Below are 19,233 nucleotides of genomic sequence, written 5' to 3' on the forward strand. Positions count from 1 at the left end.
TCCAATAGTGCAGCACTCCCAGTGCTACACTGGGGTATCAGCCTAAATCGCTGTGCTCGAGTCTCTGGAGTGGGACTTGGAGCCACAACCTTCTGACTCTGTGGTGAGAGACACTGCCCGCTGAACCACAACCAATATACATAGATAGTGCACAAGAATGCACATATAAGTGTGCTCAAAAATGGCAATAATCCAACAAAAAGATATTTGAGGTTGGATACAAGGACTGTCCAAGCAGAAAACACCTCTATGAATGGAAGATAAACCACTCTGAGCTCCCATTGGCTCAGCAGATAAAGCAACCCCAGTATGATACCAATCAGTCCAGGAGCATGCTCAGTTTAATCCCTGGTCTGTGTTGGATCCGCTGACTTCAGTGCAGAGGTAAGGTCAGTACTCTGGTCTTGGTGCTCCGAGTGGAAAAATCAGCCAGTGTTTCCCACTCCTGATTCAAGCCCATTGACTATGGTGGGAATGTCAGACAAGGACAGGACTAGACTTGCCAAGCTACATGACTAATGGTGTGTCCCAGCCAAATCTTGCTGAAAATTGGCCACTTGGGCAAATGAGCAGAGGGCTGCCAGGACATGTGGAGACCCACCCTGCAAGAGTCAGTACCTTCAGAAGAGAAGGAGAACGCTGGAGTTAACTATCACAGCCAACATAACTCGGGAGCTGCTTTATTTCCATCATACTGACTCTATTTCTTGCCAAGCAATTGTAGGTTCTTCAATTTGTAATGATTCAGTGGCAGCCGTTAGCCTTTTACAGTGGCCATTGCAGCTCAGCTACACTGGATTGTTGACACTAAATTCCATCACATGTGACAGTAGAAACCCAATGAACTAGTGGCACAAAAAAAATCTTGTAATTCCAGAGATGAAGTTTGTGGCAATGCTCAAATTGTCCTCGGGGTAAGTGGAGGGAGTGTCAGTGGTAAAATGTGTAAGCGAGTGACCTGGTCTGTATGTCTGGGGTGGTTGTCATGGCAACTCAGCTCCATTTAAGAAAAATAAGGGAAAAATTTTTAGATAGGAATCCTTAGGAACAGGCATCACCCTTGAGGGCCGTGACAGTTGATGCATTGCAGCCTTGCCACGCACTCCTGACTGTTCTCCTCAAATGAATTGTATAATGCCTTTGCTGAGTTCAGTCACTCCATGAGTTCTTGATTGACAGAGTGCCTCACAGATGAGTGGCGTCCAGTGAAATATCGGCCCTGACAATTAAAATTCAGTTTGCCAGTGGGCAGGGCAGTTTGTGCCCTGGCACTGTCTCAGCAGGAAATGCCTTACCTTGGGTTGCTGAGGGCTTGGAGCTGCCCATGCCACCTAGAAAGGGGCCTGTGCCATCCAGACACCACAGCGATAAGCACTGATGGAAAATTGTTCACAAAAATTGAAATAAGTCATCCATGGATCTCGACACAATATGCTGTGAGCCTGTGTACAGCAAACACCTCTACAAAGTGGCTGTAAGTGACTTTCCTTTCTTCTTCCTCTGCAGTTTTGGAGACCTTCTCTTGAAGGTCCTGACTCTCAGTGGCACATTATTCCGTGTGTGCCTTCCTTCCTTTGCGATTCACTTTTCAATGTGATGCTGCAGCTCAGGAGAGCTGCATTCCTGACTCATGATGCTAAGAAGGATGTACCAAGTTAAATTACTCGTTTTGCTCTCACTTTTCACCAATGAATGGTACCCCATTTTTGGGTGTACAGGAGTCCTCAGCCCAGTGCTTAACATAGGAACAGGAGGAGGCCATTCAGCCCCTCACGCCTGTTCCACCATTCAATGAGATCAGGGCTGATCTGTGCCTTAACTCCATCCATCCATCCATCGTGGCTCCATATCCCTTAATACCCGTGGCTCACCAAAATTGATCAACCTCAGATTTAAAACTATCGATTGAGCTCGCAATTACGACTTTCTGTGGAAGTTCCACACTGCTACCACCCATGCAGGAAAGAGCCTTTCTGAGTTTCTCTCCTGAATGGCACTGGGTCTGATTTTAAGGTTATGTCCCCTTGTCCTCAACCCCCCCTTAGCAACGGGATAAAGTTCCTCTCCATCTATCCTAACATGACTGAATAACCTGCAATTCCACTTTTTTCCACAAGTGCTTGTGGTGAGTCAGGTTCTTCACCACAGAGACTGGGAAGGAAAATGTTTCTGTTTGCCCAGCCGTCCCTTTGAGTCATCAACTGGAATATTTGAACGGTACCCAATCAGCACTCATTTAATCTACAAATGGAGGGTAGGAGGGTGACTGTTGAGGGATATTCTGCTCAGCATTATTTAAATCCCAGTGTCAACCCATTGTGAAAGGAATGGGTGAATAACCTGTATTAAGGTACCACCAGCTACAAATGTTTATGGTAGTTGGATTCCAGGTTCCCAGTTAGTGACCTGCCAGGATTGGCATCTCTGTCCCAATGGGAAGACTTCGACATTCAGGAATGGACTAAAGCTTGAAGTCTTCCTCGGTGCTTCGCTTGTGACGTATCAGTACACAGGTTCTGTCTCTTCCTGCTAGCTGTGAGGTACCGTACCTGAATCTATTTTGCTTTCGCTACACAACTGGAGTGTGTTGGATGTGGTCGGATTCAAACTGGGAAGAAAAGTCTGTTGCTTGAGATACACTTGAGGAAAGGCCCATGAAATGCGTGGGACTCGGTGAGGGAAGACTGTACATGTCAAGGAGCAATTCATCAGAGGAAGAGATGCACACTTCATGCTCCTCATTACAATCCTGAATGTGGTGGAGGTTTGAAAGCGAGTGATTTGCAATTAAGTTTACGTAGCTGTGCATCAGGCACAGTGCATGCAAGTGAATCATGACCGTGTGTAGATTGCCGCTAACTGCAGTCTGGGTTTGAAATGTACATTTCCCTCTTTTATTTACTGCATTATTACGGGAGAATTGTGCCATCCAGCATCGATGTATTTTTCATTTCTTTTACCATTCGCTCTGTGGCCACACTCCGTTCTATCGTGTGCTGCCTTCTCTAGCCCTCCGTGCCAACCCATGGCCCTTGCTTCCAATTCTGGCTTCCTGTACATCTCCCCTTACCCCGCGACTTTGCTCTACGATCCCTCCATCGGACTACTTCTTTCCCATCTTCAAAAGCGTCCTCCAATCCATACAATGTGTTATCTGTAGTAACTCCTCCATTACTGTTTCAGGTCTGTCTTTGCTCTGTGAAGCAGCTTGGGGCATTTCACCATTCTGAAGGAATGCTGTAAAAGCAACTTACTGTCATCGTTGCTTAGTTTTTTATGGGATGCGGAGCTGGGTGGGATGGGTGGAGGAGGAAATGCATCCATGTATCCTGAATTACCAGGATTGGTTCATGAAATGCAGGGCATAGGTTTTTTTAAACTTTGATCTCCAGCCCCTGGGTGGTCGGCTGGAGTATCCGAGGGAGGTCTCTGCGGGTCATCAGATTTCTGTTGATTATGGATTCCCTATGAGCAGCCAATGTGTAAAAGCGGAGAGAGGCCATGAATGTGCATTTATGGCTCATGTATCAATATAATAATATTGAAAGTCATGTGGATTATGCACACTTCCTGTAAACATCACACGTACTTCCTGTCACACGAACTTCCCTGTCACACTTCAGTCATCGCGCCTTGTTGATTGTTCTGATCTGAAACAGCAGCAAATCATAATTGAGGAGTTAGGTTTGATTGCATGAAAAGTAAGGAAAGCAGCTTGAGAAATTGGTGATCCTGCTTGTGCATTCTGCTCACAAGGCAAAACAGCACTTTGTTTTTATTCTTTCACAGGATGTGGGCATCGCTGACTAGGCCAGCATTTATTGCCCATCCCGATTGGCCTTGAGAAGGTGGTGGTGAGCTGCCTTCTTGATCCGCTGCAGTCCACGTGATGTAGGTACACCCACAGTGCTGTTAGGGAGGGAGGTCCAGGATTTTGACCCAGCGACAGTGAAGGAACGGCGATATAGTTCCAAGTCAGGATGGTGTGCGGCTTGGAGGGGAATTTGCAGGTGGTGGTGTTCCCATGCATCTGCTGCTCTTGTCCTTCTAGGTGGTAGAGGTCGCGGGTTTGGAAGGTGCTGTTGAAGGAGGCTTGGTGAGTTGCTGCAGTGCATCTTGTAGATGGTACACACTGCTGCTACTGTGCGTCGGTGGTGGAGGGAGTGAATGTTTATAGATGGGGTACCAATCAAGTGGGCTGCTTTGTCCTGGATGGTGTTGAGCTTCTTGAGTGTGGTTGGAGCTGCACCCATCCAGGCAAGTGGAGAGTATTCCATCACACTCCTGACTTGTGCCTTGTAGATGGTGGACAGGCTTTGAGGAGTCAGGAGGTGAGTTACTCGCCGCAGGATTCCCAACCTCTGACTTTCTCCTGGAGCCGCGGTATTTATATGGCTGGTCTGTTTATTGTTCCAAAACAGTATACCTTCCTATTCACTGTGAGAAATGCCCAGGAAGACTGCTAGTATTAAAAAGGTACTCACTGCTGCCACTGCGCATCAGTGGTGGAGGGAGTGAATGTTAGTGGATGGTGTGCCAATCAAGTGGGCTGCTTTGTCCTGAATGGTGTCGAGCTTCTTGAGTGTGGTTGGAGCTGCACCCATCCAGGCAAGTGGAGAGTATTCCATCACACTCCTGACTTGTGCCTCGTAGGTGGTGGACAGGCTTTGGGGAGTCAGGAGGTAAGTTACTCGCCACAGGATTCCTAGCCTCTGACCTGCTCTTGTAGCCACGGTATTTATATGGCTACTCCAGTTCAGTTTCTGGCCAGTGGTAGCCCCGAGGATGTTGATAGTGGGGGATTCAGCGATGGTAATGCCATTGAATGTCAAGGGGAGATGGTTAGATTCTCTCTTGTTGGAGATGGTCATTGCCTGGCACTTGTGTGGCACAAATGTTACTTGCCACTTATCAGTCCAAGCCTGGATATTGTCCAGGTCTTGCTGCATTTCTACACAGACTGCTTCAGTATTTGAGGAATCACGAATGGTGCTGAACATTGTGCAATCATCAGTGAACATCCCCACTTCTGACCTTATGATTGAAGGAAGGTCATTGATGAAGTAGCTGACAATGGTTGGGCCTTGGGCACTACTCTGAGGAACTCCTGCAGTGATGTCCTGGAGCTCAGATGATTGACCTCCAATAACCACAACCATCTTCCTTTGCACTAGGTGTGACTCCAACCACTCCCTTTGACTTCAGTTTTGCTACGGCTCCTTGATGCGATACTCGGTCAAATGCTGCCTTGATGTCAAGGGCAGTCACTCTCACCTCACCTTAACTCCACATTCCCGCCTACCCCCCAATAACCTTTCACCCCCTTGCTTATCAAGAATCTATCTACCTCTGCCTTAAAAATATTGAAAGACTCTGCTTCCACTGCCTTTTGAGGAAGAAAGTTCCAAAGTCTCACGACCCTCAGAGAAAAAAATTTCTCCTCATCGGGCGACCGCTTATTTTTAAATAGTGACCCCAAGTTCTAGATTCTCCCACAAGGGGAAACATCCTTTCCACATCAACCCTGTCAAGACCCCTCAGAATCTTATATGTTTCAATCAAGTCACCTCTTACTCTTCTAAATTCCACTGGATACAAGCCGAGCCTGTCCAATCTTTCCTCATAAGACAACCCACCCATTCCAGGTATTAGTCTAGTACACATCCTCCGAACTGCTTCCAATGCATTTACGTCCTTCCTTAAATAAGGAGAGCATGAGTTTGGTTGCATATTTTTCAGATTTTGACTCTATCCTGGGAACCCAAGACTGAAAGGTCAGTTGGCTGAAGAGTTAATGGGCTGAAATCTACTGGCCTCGGAGTGGTGGGATAAGAGGTGGGTGGGGGGGCCGGCTGGTAAAATAGCGGGGGAGCCGCATCGGGGCGGCTCCTGCCACTGTCAGGGAAGTTTCTCAGCGGATCAGCTGTCTCCTCTATAGAGGCGGGCTGCCAGTGAAATTACCGGTGTGTGGGCTCGGGAACCCCCCCCCCCCCCCCCACAAATTTGGTCTCAATGTCAGGATCCAGAAACCTATGGGAAAGTTCAGTCTCACCCCCCTTCGATAGATATTTCTTAATGCCAAAGGGATCAAGGGATATGGGGAGAAAGCGGGAACAGGGTACTGAATTAGACGATCAGCCATGATCTTTTTTGAATGGCGGAGCAGGCCCGAAGGGCCGAATGGCCAACTCCTGCTCCTATTTTCTATGTTTCGAAGATGGAATGAAAACTCTAATCCCCTTTTGCAAAATATTCTTTTTCAAAAACCTTCACTTAACAAGAAGACATTCCTGGCAGTTAGTCAAGTGCAAGTGATTTGGAGTTGACTTCAAAGTAATTGGAGAAATTCCACATTCAGTGATAAGGCGATTGTGTTTTTGACCTCACTGAGAAATCCTCACTGACTGATGCTCTTCTGTCACAAGTCTGAGTGTCTGGGGCTCAGTGTTAGTCTCACTTGCAGACAAGGCTTACAAACACCATCTCCCAATCCCCAAAGTGCGCTCTCTGCTGGTGAGGCTCTGGACTGCAGGAACGGAGCAAAATGAACACCCGCCCCAAAAAAAAAAATCTCCAAAGGCGCTTGTATGAAAAATTCCTCCCCGTCTTGTTTCACCTCTTTTTGCTTCTTTAAACCATTGCTGACCAATTGAGCCATTGTGGCTACAATTTGTTTCAGGTCCAGTTTTGTGTGGGCTGATTGTGTGACGTTGGGAGATGAACCAAGCAGCAACCTTCTGCTTTTTAACCACTTCATATTTCCCATAAATTGTGTGTGTGTAACTCGAATTGCAACAGTAGAATCATAAAAATGATACAGCACAGGAGGCCATTCGGCCCATCTGTGCCTGTGCTGGCTCTTTGAAAGAGCTATCCAATTAATCCCACTCCCTTGCTCTTTTGCTCACTGCCCTGCAAATTCTCTCTCTCCGAAGATCAGGATGTCTGTGCTGAACACAAATTCGTTCAGTTGCCGCCGCCGCGAGCCCTGCTCATCGAGCCTCTTCAAACACATTGACTTTATTTGGGCTATTTGACTTTGGAAGGCACCACCAGTGAGCCTGATTCTGCCCTTGTCAGACACTCTCACTTCCTGATGGCGGTCAGGAGGTTGATTCACTGCTCTTAAAGGTAGCTTGGTTGCTGAGTGTCAAAGCACACTTTATAAATGTTCTATTTTCCTGTACAATTTAGCACAGTATAACTGGTGAAAGTGGGATAGAGAACAGTGCTTCAGCTCAAGCCTTGCAGCAGCCAAAGAAAACAACAAAACTAAATTGGAGCCACGTTGAAGTCCATGGGATTGTTGTTTCAGGAATTCTGCTATGGAGCTTCACTGTCGGGAGGGAGCACCTATCCGGAATTCAGGCAGATGCTTAATGACTCCTCCAGTTCCAGGGAGAACTGACAAAGCCAACTTGTTGCAAATTGGTAAATAGAGCACTTGTTCTATTCTAATGTGCCATTGGCTTTAAGGCTTAAATAAATAGGCTTCAAGTATCAAGACATATAGAAAGTTCTGCAAGGAAATATTTTGGTGATTGACCACAACGTGAGTGAACCTGTTTAATCCTGCGTTTTGAGGGAGCTGTCCAAACATTTTTACCTACTAAGTGAGGATGTGTTTTGGTTCTATGGCTGTGCTAACATTCTTGCTGCATATTATCATACAGAATAACACTACCTTTAAAAGGCGTCAATGAGCTATTGATTCAGGATAAAAGGTGTTCACGTGTGCTTAGAGGAGGCTGACGTATTCTGCTGAGCAGGACAACTATCTTTTGTTTCTAACAGCGTGAAAGCATACATGACCCGCGCAAATTTATTCTGGGCCGAAAGAATTTGCTGAAGTGCTGCAAACCAATTTTGCATAGAAAATACTGAGAGGAAACTCGTAGTTTTTATTTTGAAACAAAATCACCCACCATGTGTAAGGGACTCTGAACAAAAGGCTTCAAAGACACTGGCAGCTCAAGGGGAATGATACACTAGATGAGAGTCACAGTCTGCTGGGATAATGTATAGTGCACTGACAAGTGACAGATTTCACACCGTGGTAAGTATCTTTTATTTTGATATGTTTGATGTATTTAACATCAATAAATCTAGTTCAGTTCAACTACACAAACAGGCTGCTTATCTGATCTAGGTACTAATTAGTGGCTGTACAGATTTTATTTTATAACTGTTGGTGAATTTACCTGCTCACAAAGATGAGGAATATCAGTGCCAGAGAAGAGAGACTTGCATTTCTGTAGCGCCTTTTAATGCCCCAGAACATCCCTAAGTGCTTCACAGCCAATTAAGTACTGTTGACGTGTAGTCACTGATGTAGGGAAGGGTGACAGCCAGTTTGCGCACAGCAAGATCCAAAAAACAGCAATGCAATAATGCCCAAATCTGTTTTTGTGTTTCCGGGATGTCTCCCCTGCTCTTCTTCGGAATAATGCCCTGGGATCTTTTCCATCCACCCGAGATGGCAGATGGGGGCCTCAGTGTAACGTCTCATCCAAAAGATGGCATCTCTGACAGTGCAGCACTCCCTCAGCACTGCACTGGGAGTGTTGGCCTTGATATTTGGGCTCAAGTCTCTGGATTGGAACTTGAACCCAGAACCTTCTGATTATTTGTGGCAAAAGGGATTCCAATATAAAAAAAAGGGTTGAATTGTTGGTTTAGACAGATGAACTTATGAGGGCAGACATTAGGAATTGATTTTATGACAATTAGTGTTAAAGGATGAAAGATCATGCTGCATTCCCAATGTGCTCTCCCAACTTGGAGGCTCCCTGCCTGAAGCATTCACTTGTAAAAATCAGCTCTACAATGTTGCCCTTTTCTCAAGTTTAGTCACTCGACCAAAACTCTTCTTTTAAAATTAAAAACCTCTTTTAAATCTCCTCTTGGCCAGCTCGGCTCCAGTGGATGGCTATAGTTTCTCATCCCTGGTAAATCTACACTGTGCACTGTCTCTGGTTACTTTCTGTAATGACCAAAACTGCACACCTTACTCGAACTGTGGCCAAGCCAACGTCTTGTATAAATTCAGCATTGCTTCTTTACTTCTACTCCATGCCCTGATTTATAAAACCCTACATTCCATTGGCCTTTTTCATGGCTTGTATCTACCTGCACTTTCAGTCAATGATGCGTTTGCAACCCTCTGCTCTCTCTGTTCATATCCATCCTTCAGCGTCTTTGGGGAGTCACTGCCTCAGGCTCGAGCTGATTGGGTCTAGGTTATATTGGTGGTAAAGAAAGAGAGACTGTTCTGGGGTTCACCATTGGTTTTGATGGAAGTATAGAATGGTTACAGCACAGCAGGAGGCCATTTGGCCCATCGTGTCTGTGCTGGCTGGAATCAATGGAGAACTTGTTTTTTTACACCGTGCCCACATTGTCCAGCCAGCAAAGATGTTCTAAAGAGCAGCTATTGTCTTTACCAATCAACCAAATGCTTTCTTAAAAATTGTACAATCATTACAAACCTGTACTGGTAAAATGATATATCTATTATGTACACATCTTTCTAGGGAGTTTCTTTGGAGAATTTTCAGTGTGCAAGTTATTAAATTCAAACCATTCTGAACATTCACCAGTTGGGCTTTCCATGTTTCACTCTGATTATCCAGCAGTGAAATAAGCCCTTCCCGCAGTCAATTAAGGGATTACCTCCCAACTCCCAGGACTCTCGTATCCCTCCAGGTCTGTTTTCAAATTTATTAGTTACCTAGTGATATTTAAATAGAAAGTAAGATTTGTACCAACTTGTTCTCTGCCCTTTATTGTTACTGTAAAAAATCAGCCATCTGTAAAAGGCACCGCCTTGCCAAGAGGGAGCTCTTAGTAATTGCACTGCAGAGGCACTTGAGCTCTCGTCCGACTGCTCCTACATCTGGTGAGGCTCTTCCAGCTTCTCACTTTCATTCCTGAGCAGGATACGAGGAAAATCTCATCGTCTGACAGATGATCCATCTCTTACCCATTAACCTACAAACACCCTCTCCGCTTGCTCTCTGTCGCAACCTTTTTGATACTCTCCTAGTGAGCCTGGAGCATTCCACAATGTAATGTTCTGCTGCTAAGGGGAAACTGTGTGTCACCTAAGCTGTCCCTTTAACGCCACAAGGCCTCTGCTGCAACATCCTGAGGTCAATCCCAAGCTGATTGCTGATAGGGCTATACTGAGATCAACAAGGAAGTATTTTTTGTTGTTGGGAGTTTTCCTGATAATGAGAAATGAAATCCTTTCTCCATTCTTCTCAAATGTGACACAGGGATTCAAAGAACAGTACAGCACAGGAACAGGCCATTCGACCCTCCAAGCCTGCGCCGATCTTGATGCCTGCCTAAACTAACACCTTCTGCACTTCCGGGGCCCATATCCCTCTATTCCCTTCCTATTCATGTATTTGTCAAGATGTCTCTTAAACGTCGCTATCGTATCTGCTTCCACCACCTCCCCTGGCAGCAAGTTCCAGGCACTCACCACCCTCTGTGTAAAGAACTTGTCTCGCACATCCCCTCTAAACTTTGCCCCTCGCACCTTAAACCTATGTCCCCTAATAACTGACTCTTCCACCCTGGGAAAAAGCTTCTGACTATCCACTCTGTCCATGCCGCTCATAACTTTGTAAACCTCTATCATGTCGCCCCTCCACCTCCGTCGTTCCAGTGAAAACAATCAGAGTTTATCCAACCTCTCCTCATAGCTAATGCCCTCCAGACCAGGCAACATCCTGGTAAACCTCCTCTGTACCCTCTCCAAAGCCTCCACGTCCTTCTGGTAGTGTGGCGACCAGAATTGCACGCAATATTCTAAGTGTGGCCTAACTAAGGTTCTGTACAGCTGCCATATGACTTGCCAATTTTTATACTCTATGCCCCGACCGATGAAGGCAAGCATGCCGTATGCCTTCTTGACTACCTTATCCACCTGCGTTGCCACTTTCAGTGACCTGTGGACCTGTACGCCCAGATCTCTCTGCCTGTCAATACTCCCAAGGGTTCTGCCATTTACTGTATACTTCCCACCTGCATTAGACCTTCCAAAATGCATTACCTCACATTTGTCCGGATTAAACTCCATCTGCCATTTCTCCGCCCAAGTCTCCAACCGATCTATATCCTGCTGTATCCTCTGACAATCCTCATCATTATCCGCAACTCCACCAACCTTTGTGTCGTCCGCAAACTTACTAATCAGACCAGCTACATTTTCCTCCAAATCATTTATATATACTACTAACAGCAAAGGTCCCAGCACCAATCCCTGCGGAACACCACTAGTCACATCCCTCCATTCAGAATAACACCCTTCCACTGTTACTCTCTGTCTTCTGTGACTGAGCCAGTTCTGTATCCATCTTGCCAGCTCACCTCTGATCCCGTGTGACTTCACCTTTTGTACCAGTCTGCCATGCGGGACCTTGTCAAAGGCTTTACTAAAGTCCATATAGACAACATCCACTGCCCTTTCCTCATCAATCATCTTCGTCACTTCCTCAAAAAACTCAATCAGATTAGTAAGACACGACCTCCCCTTCACAAAACCATGCTGTCTCTTGCTAATAAGTTTGTTTGTTTCCAAATGGGAGTAAATCCTGTCCCGAAGAATCCTCTCTAATAGTTTCCCTACCACTGACATAAGGCTCACCGGCCTATAATTTCCTGGATTATCTTTACCACCCTTCTTAAACAAAGGAACAACATTGGCTATTCTCCAGTCCTCTGGGACCTCACCTGTAGCCAATGAGGATGCAAAGATTTCTGTCAAGGCCCCAGCAATTTCTTCCCTTGCCTCCCTCAGTATTCTAGGGTAGATCCCATCAGGCCCTGGGGACTTATCTACCTTAATGCTTTGCAAGACACCCAACACCTCCTCCTTTTTGACAATGAGATGACTGAGACTATCTGCACTCCCTTCCCTAGGCTCATCATCCACCAAGTCCTTCTCTTTGGTGAATACTGATGCAAAGTACTCATTTAGCACCTCACCCATTTCCTCTGGCTCCACGCATAGATTCCCATCTCTGTCCTTGAGTGGGCCAACCCTTTCCCTGGTTACCCTCTTGCTCTTTATATATGTATAAAAAGCCTTGGGATTTTCCTTAATCCTGTTTGCCAATGACTTTTCATGACCCCTTTTAGCCCTCCTAACTCCTTGCTTAAGTTCCTTCCTACTGTCTTTATATTCCTCAAGTGCTTCATCTGTTCCTAGCCTTCCAGCCCTTACAAATGCTTCCTTTTTCTTTTTGACCAGGCTCACAATATCCCGTGTTATCCAAGCTTCCCAAAACTTGCCAAACTTGTCTTTCTTCCTCACAGGAACATGCTGGTCCTGGATTCTAATCAGCTGACACTTGTGTGACACTTGAAGTGTGATGAATATGTCACAAATTCTGATCCACACTAGATTTTTTTTCAATACTACTATACTCACTGCTCCTCTGAATGTCCCTCTCCTGTTTCTCCTAAGCCCCAGTTACCCATCCGACACACTCCTTCCTTCTGTTGAAATCACGATTCCTCCTGCAATTCCCAATTCCGAGTCATTCTCTCCCAGGAGCTCACTGCCTGCCTCCTCCTACCCATAGCAATTTGTAGACTTTAAGCTCCGTGACCTTCACACTACGGCTTGAGTTTCCTCATCTTCTCCCCCTAGTGTAGGTGGTGTCCTACACTTTGACCCTTGCACTGGAAATTCTCAATAGAAAGAAGGGCCATAATTGTACGCCCCTCCTGCGAGCGGGCTGGAGACCGGGTGGGGGGGATAAAATTGAGTGGGAGTTGGGTGTGCTGTTCCCGTCGCCTACCCACTCCCACTGCCATTTTACCAGCAGCGAGGGGGAGGTGGCAAACGCCCCGTCCACCCCAGGCCAATTGAGGCCTTTAAGTGGCCCATTAATTGCCACTTAAGGGCCTCCTCCCACCACTGCTGATATTTTACCAGTGGTGGCTGGGCACTTCGACGGCTGAGTAATACTAGGTGGCCTGCTTGTGGGCCCAGTGGGGGGGGGAGGGGTAGTGCACCCTTCTGATCAGGCATCCTGTGCCCCGCAAAGGCCCTCCCAGCAGCATGAGCCCCCCCCACCCCCAGAGCACCTCCTGATTGACCCCCACCCCCCTCACCAGGGCCCAGCCAATTGTCCCCAGCAAGGCCCAAAACCCCCCCCCTTACCTTTCTCAGGGTTGCTAGACCTGCACAGTAGAAACCCATACCCTGCACCCCCCTCTCAATACACTGAAAATTATTTTCTGACCCCCCCCCCCTGCCCAATACAATGAAAATAAATGTCCGCCCCACCCCCAAAACACTTACATTGTGGATTTGACCTCTCCTGCCACCCCAACTGTACAAAATGCCTATGTTGTGGCACATCCGGAAGACTTTCTGGGCAACATATCTGCTCTCTAGAACTTTTTTGAAGTGTAAAAACTAAAAGGAAGAGCTAGCTAAATCGTACCATTCACCTTTTCTAATGTTTAGGATTATGTAATGATTAATCTTGGAACAATCTCCCTTTAAATGGAGATTGAATATAAGGGCTCATTATGTCTCCTGGGTGCCGTTTCTGTGAGAACCTGTTCAGATCACTGAGATATAATACATAGGGGGGGGGAATTCACTTCACTAAATGTTTAGTGTGCTCCAAACAAACAGGGCCACTTTTAATGGCAAATAGGCTGACTCAATATAAACGATGATTATTATTGAAGTTAAACAGCCTCTGCTTCTTGTATTGGGATACAGACAGTCACTATTAGTCAGAATGTGCTGCAAAGTATGACCCCTGTGACTCTTTCAAAATAAAAGTGGGAATTGCCAGGATTTTCAAGCTGTTAATGGTGTGGGTGTCGACAGGAAATAGGTCGGAGTTTTGAAATGTCTGTTTTGGTTGGAAGATTAATCTGCTAACTATTTACTTACTTGGAGCTGTCCATTTGAGAAGGACTTCACAGTGCAGCACCCTATCCCAATGGAGGGGAGTGGGGTTTGCTGCTGAGTGGAGGCAGCACAGTGACATAGCTCCACTCTCAAGGAAGTAGTGATGTGTATCAGGATTGTCCCTTCTCATTCTGCTGTGGCTTTTACTGCTGCGATCCTCCTTATTGTTCTCTCTTCCCGATTCTTCTGCTCAGCTGGAGTGCACTTCATGGGATGAAGCCTAAAAGTGTTGCAGAGAGTCCCGGGAAGCCTAGGGGAAACAGGGTGAGTCTCTTGCCCTCTGGGGCTCTGCTGTATTAAACATTTGAATCTCTTGCTTTAAAATGTGGTAATCCGACATCTAGAAAGAACAAATGTATCATCTTCTGTTCTCCTGGGATACTTTTACCACCCCTCTCCCCTGAAATTTACAGGGCCAAGGGAAAAGGTGGGGGACTAGCGGAGTTGTTCTTGCAGAGAGCCAGCACAGACAGGATGGGCCAAATGGCCGCCTGCTGTGGTGTAACCGTTCTATGATTCTAGGCCCTCTCCTCGCTTCACCTACTGAAGGCACTTTCTCCTCGCTGAGGTTTCACGGGCTCTGGTTGCCCAAGTGTCAGTTCAGAGATTGAATTTTGGGGTGCCGTTTGACTGTGCAGGGCATCACAGCTAATTCCAAGGCCCATCCCCGTCTGTCACCCATGCACGCACCCTTTCCAGCAATCAGGAGAGGGGGCCCTGCCTGATGTTTTCTTTTTTTTTTCTTGGTTGACAATTCAATGCAGCACTGAGGGTGTGCTGTCTTTTGGATGAGATCTTAAACCGAGGCCCCGTCTGTTCTCTCAGGTGGACCGAAAAGTTCCCATGGCGCTATTTCAAAGAAGAGCAGGGGAGTTCTCCCCAGTGTCCTGACCAATATCTATCCCTCAATCGATATCACAAAAACAGATTATCTGATAGTTATCACACTGCTGTTTATGGGATTTTGCTGTGTCTAAATTGGCTGCCCCGTTTCCTACATTTACAATAATGATGACACTTCGAAAAGTAGTTCTGGCTGTAAAGGACAGCATAAGGCTGTGAAAGGCGCTATAGAAATGCAAGTCGGTCTTATTTTTCTCCAGTATTTTGTGTTGAAATGGACAGACAAGCCTTTGATGTCCTTTTAATGCAACACTTTTCCAATTTATTTTGCACAGCTGAACACCCCTGCAAACACTTATTGTGCCCTGAGTTTCATTCAAGGAGCAAGAGCCCAATGAATGCTGCCGCCATATTGTGATGCGGACAGGCCGTTGGCTTCCGGCAGGTTGTATCGTCTTCTCCCGAGCTATATAGACCCCCAGACCTCCCCCCGCCCCCTCCACAGAACCGTACCGTGCGCTCCTGCTTTTGTGTTCGGTCAGGAGCCTTTTTGAGCTGCGGTGCCCTCACTTTACACACATCAGTCCCTCGATTTGAGCTCACATGCCCTCCAGCCACCTATGCCAGCCTGGTGCCGATCGCCAGCCTCACCACTCCGTTTCTTTGCAGCCCTCGTGGGTGGGCGCCGGAGCACCAGAATTAGCTTGGGACCTCACAAAATGACATTCTGAGGTTTTCAAACAAATGTATTTCCTCTGTTTAACTCCACTTACTCATATCTGGAATATGCCGTACATTTTGACTGTCGGATTCACTCCTCCACTGTGGTTTCTTTTGATCTGGTATTTGTGACTGACTGTGGCAAAGTACATTGCATTTCACTCTCAACAGGAAATTAGGAAAACACGGCATCAAACCCCAACTTTTCTGAGATACTCTGACCTTCCGGGTACTTTCCTGACTTTGCATTCTCAGTGTAAAGCCTCTGCTGCTGAAACTTGGGCACAAGCTTAAACGATCAAAAATTATGCACACTGTGTGCCTGAAATACCCCCAGGCTGTAGACCGCCTCCGGCCTGCTGAAAGGAAAGAAACAAACTTGCATTTATACAGCAAAAATAAAAGCAAAATACTGCAGATGCTGGAAATCTGAAATAAAAACAGAAAGTGCTGGAAATACTCAGCAGGTCTGGCAGCATCTGTGGAGAGAGAAGCAGAATTAACGTTTCAGGTCAGTGACCCTTCATCAGAACTGGCCTGAAACGTTAACTCTGCTTCTCTCTCCACAGATGCTGCCAGACTTGCTGAGTATTTTCAGCATTTCTTGCTTTTATTGCATTTATATAGCGCCTTTCCTCAGGATATCCCAAATTCCTTCTAGCCAGTGAATTATTTTTGAAGTGTCGTCGCTGTTGTAATGTAGGAAGCACAGCAGCCAATTTGCGCACAGCAAGCTCCCATAAACAGTGATATGATAATGACCAGATAATCTGTGTGTGTGATGTTGATTGACGGGTAAAAATTGGCTGGGACACCAGGGAGAACTCCCCTGTTCTTCATCGAAATAGTGCCAGGGGATCTTTTAGGCCCACCTGAGAGTGCAGATGGGGTCTCAGTTTAACATCTCATGCAAAAGATGGTGCCTCCAACTGTGTAGCACTCCCTCAGTACTGCACTGGCGTGTCAGCCTAAATTTTTGTGCTCAAGACTCTGGAGCGGGACCTGAACCCACAACTTTGAGTCAGAGATGCGAGTGCTACCCACTGAATCACAGCTGACACCATCTCAGTACGAGCCTAGGGCAGAAACAGTCACATGCCTGGCTGTCAGCCTCAGGACCCTGTGGAAGGCTCCATGGTTCTGATTCGGGGTGATGGAACTCTGCTATGTCAGCTTTGAAGCCCCACTATGCTCCCCTGGGATCCTCGGGGCTGTTACTGATGGACAAACCTGGCCTTGAGTCAGCAATAGGCGCAGGCCCTGCGTTGCTAGGGAACCAGTGTGGGGGTAGGGCGGTGATGGAGGAAGGGACATTCCCAGCCTTAATGCCTAAATTTCCTCCACAAATGTGCATCGGGTGCCCAAACACTCCCAACAAGATGGCAGTACGGTTTGTGCCAGGGCCTTCTCAAATCCGTGTGGCTGAAGGGCTGGAGAGGGGCACTGCAGCTGGTGCCTCTAAACTCCCTCTAAGGCAAAGCCCGGGCATAAAGTTCAACATGGGCGGGACGCGAAACGAGTGCTGGCAGATCCGCTGCCCGTTCTATGCCCTCCTCGATGCTCCTTACCATCGTGGTGTGGGATGGGCAGCCAAGCTGCTACCACCCATCTTTTGCCCCCGCCTGCGTTGAACTTTAACCCCTCCGGGGCCTGGCTCCCTGGGGTTGTGTTTTGTATGGCCACACGCACCACCTGTTGTATCATGTCAGATTTGATTTTGAACTGAAGCAGAAATAGTCCCATTAAATACAGTCTAAATATTGCTCTGATTGCATCGTACATCCTGCCATCTGGCAGCACCAAGCCACACAGACAATTAAAGGGCGACGACTGGCCTTTGAAGGGAGTTTTCCACATCATTCTTAATTGTTTTAGGTGCAGTTCAAGAATAGCCTCCGTTTCTCAGAGGAGTCTGCTTGCAGTTTTGCACCAAAATAGTAAAGACTGGTTTAGACCCGATTTCCTCAATGGCTCAGGAAGCCAGCGTTTTGCGTGCTGTAATGAGGTGTTTTGCTGTAGCGATCGTTCCCACAACACAGCACGAAGCAGAACTGGAGCCAAAACCCAGTAATCCTGAAATGTGAGCGACAGAATTATTATGGCTGAGAGCTTCACGATGAGTGTGTCTACAGCTTTGTGTGTGTGGCTGCATGTGAGTGTGAATGTGAGGTAAGTGTGTGCAAATGTGAGTGCGAGTGTGTTTTTCCTTCCCTGCTCTTCTCCCCGTTCTCTCCTAAAGATGTTGAGGGCCACTTTTGCTCTGGAGTCATGCCAGTTTCCCACTGTAACTGCAGGGGCCGGGGCAGCACATATATGCGGAGGCTGTTCGTAGATTTCCTGCTGTTGCGACTTCAGGCCTTTTGATGTGTCCACCCAAATATGGGCAGGCATATTATAATGACATGCAGATGACAGGAGCATATCATACTGGACATTTCCAGTCAGTTTGGGACAGTGGGTAAAATGCACACAAAAAAAAGAGTTACATTGATTGCTGGGTGAGTGTAACTAAAAGGTCCCAACGTGCTTTACAGGAATGTTATCAAACAAAATTTGACAGTGAGCCACATAAGAAGATATTAGGACAGATCAAGTAGGTTTTAAGAAACGTCTTAAAGGGAGATGAGAGAGATGGAGAGAATTAGGGAGGGAATTCCAGGCAGCTGAAAACACAATGAAAATTGGAGGATGCTCAAGAGGCTAGAAGTAGAGGAGTGCAGAGGTTTGAGAGTTGTAGGGCTGGAGAGACCCTGGAGAGATTTGAAAACAAGGATGAGAATTTTAACATCGAGGTGCCCAGGGACTTGGGAGCCAACGTAGGTCAGCGAGCACAGGGGAGGGGCTGATGGGTGAATGGGACTTGGTGCGAGTTAGGATACAGGCAGTATGTTAATGGAGGGTGGAAAATAGGAAGCTGGCCAGGAGAGTAAACAAAATCCCACTGTAAGATGAACTTGAGAGAGAGATCGCTCTCACCTCTCTCACAGGTTTGAGTTTCTGCTGCAGGTCAGTCAGTAGGTGGTGCTATTCCTCCTTGAGGGCTGACAACGGCTGCAGGGCAGAGGGGGCGGGGGAGGGGGGGGGGGGTGTGGTGCTAAATTGGTTAGCTCCTGAAAACGGGTATGGGGGGGTCACGATGCCCAATTAACTGGTGCCTGTTGATTGCAATCAGCTTTGCTAATTGATGCTACAATCTGCTGCTCTGCACAGTTCTGGCAGGCATTCACTGCTAACCGATATGGCGTCGGGCACGATTCGCCCCACAAGTGTGTGTGTGTGTGTGCGCATGCTGCGGATGCCATTTTGGGCTCGTAGCGCCTCAAAAGATAGCGCCAATGAGGCCAATTTCCCGTCTTCCCCTGCATCACCAGTGCCACTTTCTCTCATCCCTTGCAGCAGCATAGATCGGGCAGCATGCTTGCTCCCGGCTGTTGCCTGGGAATAATGGAGCCTCCAGCTTTGCAGCCGGACTGTGGGAAACCGTTCCAGGTTTGACTGGTCTGATTTGGTGCCTGCAGGGATTCAGTCTTAAGACTCACGTGCAGCGTGCTACACCTGCTTCAAGTCTCTGTTCAAGAAATGAGGCGGACAAGAGTGGGATTTGCTGCACAATCCAGTGACGTCGGGAGTATCCTGGAAGGAAAGCCACTTGTTCTCGTGCACTCCCATGCCTGTTTTCCCCCCACCCCACCCCCGGGGCAGATAGACACCAGCAATAAATT

General features: G+C 47.1%; 1 protein-coding gene across 5 annotated transcripts in view; it reads left to right on the forward strand.

Moving 5' to 3' along the window:
- The window catches only part of LOC137358700 (tensin-2-like), a 236,442-nt gene that overhangs the window by 39,992 nt on the left and 177,217 nt on the right, over nt 1–19,233 (forward strand). Inside the window, exons 1-2 of one of the 5 annotated variants that reach the window (XM_068024927.1) lie at nt 8,008–8,056; nt 14,143–14,212. The exons of 3 other annotated variants lie outside the window; for them this stretch is intronic. In XM_068024927.1, coding sequence (XP_067881028.1) covers nt 14,162–14,212 — 51 coding nt within the window. In that variant the 5' untranslated portion in view covers nt 8,008–8,056; nt 14,143–14,161. Of the gene's footprint in view, nt 1–8,007; nt 8,057–14,142; nt 14,213–19,233 lie in introns of those variants that run through there. One more of the 5 variants, XM_068024926.1, reaches the window with a different exon arrangement.

Source organism: Heterodontus francisci, chromosome X (genome assembly GCF_036365525.1).
Source record: "Heterodontus francisci isolate sHetFra1 chromosome X, sHetFra1.hap1, whole genome shotgun sequence".
NCBI lineage: Eukaryota > Metazoa > Chordata > Chondrichthyes > Heterodontiformes > Heterodontidae > Heterodontus > Heterodontus francisci.